This window comes from Montipora capricornis, chromosome 13, assembly GCF_036669925.1.
Source record: "Montipora capricornis isolate CH-2021 chromosome 13, ASM3666992v2, whole genome shotgun sequence".
NCBI lineage: Eukaryota > Metazoa > Cnidaria > Anthozoa > Scleractinia > Acroporidae > Montipora > Montipora capricornis.
Genome location: NC_090895.1, coordinates 41,206,135 through 41,213,634, shown reverse-complemented (window position 1 = coordinate 41,213,634; position 7,500 = coordinate 41,206,135). Strand labels below are relative to the sequence as shown.

Sequence of the window (7,500 nt, the reverse complement as noted above, 5' to 3'; positions counted from 1 at the left end):
CAGGCTTCCTCGTTGCCGTTCACGAGAATAAACTATATTTCAAGCAATGAAATGAATCAACTGCATGTGATATTTAAAAGAAACATGACAAAGGGAAGCCTGACTTTCTACTTCATATCTATGTTTTTTATCTGAAGTAACAGAAGAAACACCCGCACGCCTTTCCAAATTCAGTAGTTTAAAGAGTGTTTTCACTCACGTGATCACTGAGTAACCTTGTTTTTCTCCCGAAACAAAAGAAAACGTTTGTGCGATAATAGAACTCGATTCCCGGATTAGTTGGAGATACCAACATTGCTGCAGTGACGTCACGTGAGCACACTGTATATTTATTTTTCAAATAACATAATTAACGCCATGTTGGTGGATAATTACAAAAAGTCTGCCATTGACTTCTTTTATTCGTCCACCAGCAAGCGTACCGTGTAAATAGCACCAAAAGCTGTTTGCGACTTGAATGAAAACAGAGCAGTGCAGGGATAAAACAATAGGCTGATTTAGCAACAGAACGGAAACGTCAGTGGCGACGTCGCGCGCAGCAAAACTACCAAAGAGAATTAAGAATAGAGAAGAAAAGAGTGGAGTCTACTCTATTCTGAATTCTCATTGGTGTTTTTTCTGCGCGCGCCGTCACCACTGTCGTTCCCGTTCTGTTGCTAAATCAGCCTATTAACTGATTACAGTAAGAGAAAGTGGAGGAATTTAGAATTATGTTTTCGCGACAAAGTCAAGCAGTTGGGAGGCTGTTGCTTTTCGTTAAAACATGAAAATTATATTCTTTCATTTGAAAAGTTGCTCGATTTTCTGTACCTCACGGGCAAGAAATGAGTTTCAAGCTGACGTTTGTCGTTTACTGTAAAACGCGAGCCTAAATCTCTCTGACACTTTGTATATTCCCGTGTATTATTATTCCACTATTACACCATTTTACCATATTAGGTCAAGAGAACGCGCAAAATATGAGATGATAATACACTGTAGTGTCCCTGTTTGACCGGTTTAGAACAGAGCAAATACGCTCGGAACGGGAGTTTTTCAATGAAAGAAACTGTTTTCAACACGATGCAAAGCCTAAAAATTTAGCTTGTCATCGCTTATCACTCGTCATTTCGCTTATGCAATCAAATAAAGCACGTTTTGCTGACTTTTTGTGCTGTTTACATCGTTCGCAAGCACCCTGGGGCCGGTTGCTCGAAGCCTTGTAAGCGCTAACCGTTGGTTAAGAGGTACCGAAACCTATAGGTTTCCATGGTATTTATCGCTGGTTACCGCTAACCATGCTTCGCCCAACCCGGGCCTGAAGGACAGATGATGCATTTTTTTGAAAACAGTCTTACCAAATAAAATTGAAGGAAAATAACACCTTTTTGTAGTGGAATAATAAATCTCCTATTCGATAGTTTAACATATAATACTCGCGGACGTCTTGCTCATACCTCATCCGCGCGTATAGTATGTTAAACCGTCGAATAAGACGTATTTATTCTCCACCAATGTCCACAAATACAGCTTATTTGATACAGGCCCAATTTTGACATCCAACACGAAGGGTGTCTTTAAGTCTAAGCATTTGCTACCTATTTTCAACAATAAGGTAAGGGGAAAGGTTAGCGTTATTTTTAGCTTAGAGCGGTTTTCACTTGAGTGTCGAAAGTAATTAGCGAATTGCTTTGGTTTTGCATTACTTCATTCAGTGATTGGTTCAAAGTTCTCGCGCCACTTTTTCAACCAATCAAAAGTGAGACCAAAACCAATCGTGGCTCGCGCGTGCACATTTTCCCGCGCTTTGTGTCGGCTACGTGTTATTACTTCGTGTTTTGATTGGTTTACTGGATTGTCTCCGTCCTTTTTGATTGGCCAAAGTAATTACTTTGGTTATGGTTTTAAGACACTCGATTGAAACTAGCTCTAGTGTAAATGCAGCTGTTTTTCTTTACTTGACGAGCAGCATTTGGGGACACTTTGTAACGTGAACTGTCTGTATTCCGAGACACGAGTGATGTTAAAGTTGGGAAGAAGAAAAAGGGGACACGTAGTGACGCTTATTAAAATCCACGTGCATCTAATTAGGGGTATCTCTGGACATAAGGGCTCGTACTTCAGGTAAGCTTCCTGAATGATACCTGTGACGCTTCGACCGGCTGGGCCCGGTTGTTCAAAAGCCAATTAACGCTAATCCCAGATTAAAAAATTAACCAAGGAGTTTATTTCTCTACTTCCAAATGCTGTTCAACGCTGGTATTCGGCAAAACTTTATAATAGACGAAGGCAATCTTGAAAAACAAAAGAAGCGAAGAAACTTTCACCAAAAAGTTGAAAACATGAAACAAAAGTTTATGCTAATCCTGCATTAAGTTACACAAATCCTCACTCAATTTGGGCAAATTTGAAGCCGTAGAAGGGGTCTCGGCTTATAGCCGAGTATTTTTGAGAAAAGAATTTTCTCAGCAAATTAAAACAGTAACAAATGAACGTGTATTCACTTACAAGCCGAACTAAATTACTTGTAAAATGAAGAGAAGTTGTTGTTGGTGTAATGTGGACTTTTATTACTTGGTGGCTCGTAAAGGAGCCGTTTGTGTTGTTGTGTGATCGGGATCGATCTTATTGCTCGTCTTCTTCCTCGCTGTCTGTCTCGAATTCATCGTCCATTTCATCGTCTTCACTTTTTTTTTTTTGTACTGGAATATTCTCGTCGAAGACTGCATTGTCTTCTGTGCCGTCGAGTGCGTTATAGAGGTGCCACAAGTCTTCAACGAACGCCTCACCATCTCCTCGCGAATATCGCGCCAAGCCTGGTTTACCCATCGAAGGAACGAGGAGTCTGGGAATGAGATTGCACTATCACAGATCGTGTAAACAAGCTTGTCACATGACACCATAGCAAACTTGAGACAAAAACGCACGTGGATTTCTTCTTGTAGCGACATTTTCCAAGCAAAAAAACCGTACGCATTAAAGGGAAAATCTTACCTTGAATTCTTTGCTCTGAAAACCACGCCAAAGGTCGTTGATCGACCTCGGGATACACTCCCCGGTAAGCTCCCCGTTGAACAGATTTGCCTTATCTTTCCTCCAGCGACGGAACCATCGACTCGCTGATGACGTACTCTCCGGCGATCTCGGAGTTATTTTCTACAGCTTCTGCTTCGGCGACTATTTTAAGTTTAAAGGCGGGGTTCTAAGGTTTCCAGTCGAATAACTTTTTATAAAACGCTTCGCTTGTACTAAGACATGTTTCCTGTGAGGTCAGTAATTGTTTAATAATATTCGTCACATCACGATCACGTCACTTGTTTGTTTCTTATCTTTCGTGTTCATTTGATTGCTTCGAGTATAATTTTTCAGTCAATGTCAATTTGTATTTTAAATTACAAAAATTCCATAGTCGATAATACACATCAAGACCTAAAATGGGTCTCGGCTTATAGCCGAGTATTATGCATTTACAATTCGTGCCAATCAAGTTTATTTTTTCCGTTAGAATTTTGGGGTCTCGGCTTATAGCCGAGCTCGGCTTGTAGCCGAATAATTACGGTAATCGGCTTTCGAACAACCGGGCCCTGAATTGTTCTAAATTTCTGTGAATGGAAGAATAGATCCATAAGTTTCATTCAAAAACTGATAGATCGATGCTGTAAAATGGGCCAAACTCTCTGGAAACGAGGACTAAGGAACCTTTGGATACACCCTCTCTTTCTTGGGAACTTCCCTCCTTGGCATTGCAACATGCTGATGCGCTTGTTTGTTTTTTGTCTTCCCTCTCTTTAAGGTCCAGTACAAGTTATATTGGAATTGTCCACGGTGCCACTCGAGCTATTATTGGTACAGTACAAGTGGCGTTACTAGGCTGCCGGGGACGACAACAAATTACACATTAAATAGGTTGTATCGAGGCCGAACGTATTTTTTCAGTGTCCACGCAGAAACAGCCCTTTCAAATGTGGGAAAGAACGCCACTGCTTCATTGGCAATCGGTCTTTACATTGGGAGAGTGCAGAATTTGAAAGCCTCTGTTGAAAATTACAACATGACGGTTCATTGGACTCCACCGAACGACCTAGATCCTAAAGAAATTAAGGTATGACACAGTCCAAGTTTACGCCAGCTTTGTTTAGGCAATTAATTGAAGCAGAAGCACATAACCTTGAAGCGTGCGTGTAACTTGCAACTCTTTTCTTTAGAGCAAAGCTGGGGATCTTTGGGCACCAATTTTATGCCCAAATATGGACAAAAATAAGATCGAGGCTGCACGCGCGGGAAAACGCGCTAGCTATATTACATCTAAATCAGAAAAATTTTAAACTAAGAAAGCCCAGCTCTGAATCAGAGTTCATCGCTTTAAGGTCATGAGGCTCTGTTTGAGGTCGGTGCACGTCAGTATCAGAGGGTCTAGGGTGCTTTATCCGAGGAAGTATGTCCAGGTTTGCACGCAGTTGTGGAAAACCGCGAATTTAGCGAAAAATGGCAAAAACCGTAAAAAACTGAAAAGATAGGGACAAGTATCAGTATGGTTTATAGCCTGTTGCTTTTGAACGAGTCCAGGGGGTCGTTTCTCAAAAGTCCCGAAACTTTACGGGCCATTTTCGGGTGTCACAATTCCCTTTGTAACTCAAGAACGGAGAGGATTTAATTCGTCAAACTTCACAGTTATTTTCTTTTTGTTACCTCGAAAACATGTTAAAAGATAAGCTTTCCAAAACAAGCGGTTGGCAATTTCACAGATGGCTTTTCGGGCCCGAAAAGTTTTCGGGACTTTCGAGAAACGGGCCCCAGGCCCCAGTAGTTTAAACGATGGATTGCGCTATCCACTGGATAACTCAATTGGTTTTGCTAGTGTTTATCCACTGGATAGTGATTTATCCCGTGGATAGCGCTCTCCATCGTTTGAACAACTGGGGCCAGTTCTGAAGTACATGTATTGGCTATGCATTATGCATTGGCCATGCATTATGCATTGGCTATGCATTATGTATTGGCTATGCATTATGCTATGCAGTATTGGCTATGCATTATGCATTGGCTATGCATTATGTGTTGGCTACGCATTATGCACGATATATTAGCGATTTACGCAAATTGTGCAAAAAATTGCCAAAATCATGATTCTTTCGGCGACTTGTGTTATTCATCTTTTCAGCTTTTACAAATTTGGCGATTTCACGGCAAATTCGTAAATTTCACAAAAACCACGAGTCCTAGTTGGGGACTCGTCTTCTTCTTTTCAGCTTTTACGATTTTTGCAGCCGCGTGAAAATCTGGACATCCTTATCCAGGGAGACTTTCACTGAACTGTGCAAGTGCGGAGATCGTTTGATCGGATTATTTTTTTAGTTTACTTGTATAATATTGGACAGGTGGGTGAAATATTTTTCAGTGCTTTGGAGCCTTTTAGCTTTAGCCCACTTTGGACTATGGAAATGGCGAAGAGCAGTAATTTTGCTATTTAAAAATTCAATTCTTCAGAACAATAGTTTGACTTCTCAAAACCTTTTTTTAAGTTTTAACAGCCTTAACTGATTAGAGTGTAATGTGAAGTGCTAGTTTTGTACCCCATATGAACCATGTGAGCGTTAGCCCTACTAATGGAAATGGGCCCACACAAGGACAGAGAAAAACTCTGACAAGGGTGGGAATTGAACCCACGATCTAAGTTTTGCTCGTTTTCCATTGGTATTTTTTGTTATTAAAGTAAATTTTTTAAATGTTTATTAAAAGTTATTTTTGTGGTCGTTGATATTAATTGAGAGAGCATTGTTGGTTAAACGTTTGTTGGAAGAAGACTTCCTGGGGGAGAGGGGAAGTAACTCCAACACTCAATTTGTTGACTCTCTGTGTTCTACAGTGTTCTCTGTCTTGCTCTCTTTCTTGATCTACAATGTTCTCATACAGGCTAGCCTGCGAGCAGGCTCTCTCTCTCTTCGGTGGGAGAGAAGGAGAGCCTGCACGCATCCCTTTGAATTTTGAATGCCGCCTCCTGATGTCACGCTGAGAGAGCTGTCAAAAATTAGCCAATCAGCGCGCACCCGAAGTAAACATTGAAAAAAACACAGAAAACAGAAAGCCACGCGTTGTGTATTTACTGGGTTGCCAGTATGGCAATTCCAGTCGGAAAGTGGGTGGGATTTGTTTGTTTTCTTTTTTTTTTTTCGTGTCGGTAAAAGTCTTGGCTGTCACTCCCCTGGTAAGTGGTGTCTTTGTGCATAGAGCCTTCTGCGCGTATTTTCTTAGGATCGAGAGGGTAGAGGAAATGCGTAGATTTCTCTGGTGGACACAGGAGAATCATTAACTTAGCCTGCAATGGCGTCGAAAGTCATGTAACGCGAATGGCGTTTTAGTGGGTCCTTAAATAAAATATACCCTTATGGATAAACCAGGCAGGCGGTGAAAAACCAACACCTGGAATCTCAAAAGCGACGAGTAATGGACTTCAACAACAATCTATCGCCCGTCGAGCCGAAATCAAAGTGAGCTGTATTTCTAAAATAATATTTAACCAAGTGTGCTGTTATGTAGAACACTGAAACCAAATGGAAAATTCTCTGGTAACTTATGGGTTCAACAAAGACAGAGAACGATTGAACGATCGAACACCTGACGTGGATCTGTGATCAACTCTGCACAGTCTTCAGGTAAAAAAAATAATTGGAAATGTAACAGCCAAGAATTATTTGAAAGAAAGCTTGTCGTGTATTTTGTGCTTCATTATTCAAGGAAAAGGTTCTTCATGGAAACGGTTTGGTCCTGAAATTTAGTTTGTTGCAATATTGCGCATATTTGACATGATTGAGTTTCTTCTCTTCACGCACGTAATGAAATAGAAGGGGTTTTTGCCTCTAATAGCAAATATGTTGTTTGTTTCAAAGAATTGTTCGCTAGAAAAGGTGGCCTTTATGAATTCATCATGTTTTATGATATGCGAGCTTAACTGGATAGTTTTTATGGCAATAGTAAAGCATTGTCTTGTCAAAATGAGGTTAGCGTCTTTCTGGTGTGTTAACTTAATTAAATCGTGAGTTTGTATTTGCCGTCTGCCGCGTAACCTTGATTTCCACTGTCAAAATTACGTCCAGAACCTACTTTTTGCGTAGAATAAGCTTTTAGAATTATGTTCTTGTTTTGCATAAAGCAAGCTAACAAAATATATACCTTGCTGAGTTCGCATTTGTTAGCGTTAATAGCATTTTCGGTCCGATGCTTCTGTTTTATGAGGGGTATATTGTTGTGGTTGTTAGGCCAGAAAAGCCTAACAACTATTGCTGATGCTGTAAAGCGTAGCTGAATATTCAGTACGGTAATTCGTCGAAGTCCCTTTCGCGGAAAATGTGTTTCCTTTGTCAGGGAAAAATTTAGCACACAAACTTCAAACGACGGGAATCGTAATAGAGAAATTCTTTTTCCCTGACCGCATCTCCACTGTGTGAGACTCGTCGACCACAACTACTGCCAAATTTCGGTAAAGCGAAGCGGAGTTATCTTTTTAAATTTATTTTAATGAAA

The 7,500-nt window shown here is 40.6% G+C and overlaps 1 protein-coding gene across 1 annotated transcript in view; it reads left to right on the top strand.

The window, feature by feature from the left end:
• The window catches only part of LOC138029858 (sortilin-related receptor-like), a 139,973-nt gene that overhangs the window by 99,400 nt on the left and 33,073 nt on the right, over positions 1-7,500 (top strand). Inside the window, exon 43 of the mRNA XM_068877675.1 lies at positions 3,773-4,081. Coding sequence (XP_068733776.1) covers positions 3,773-4,081 — 309 coding nt within the window. The remainder of the gene's footprint in view (positions 1-3,772; positions 4,082-7,500) is intronic.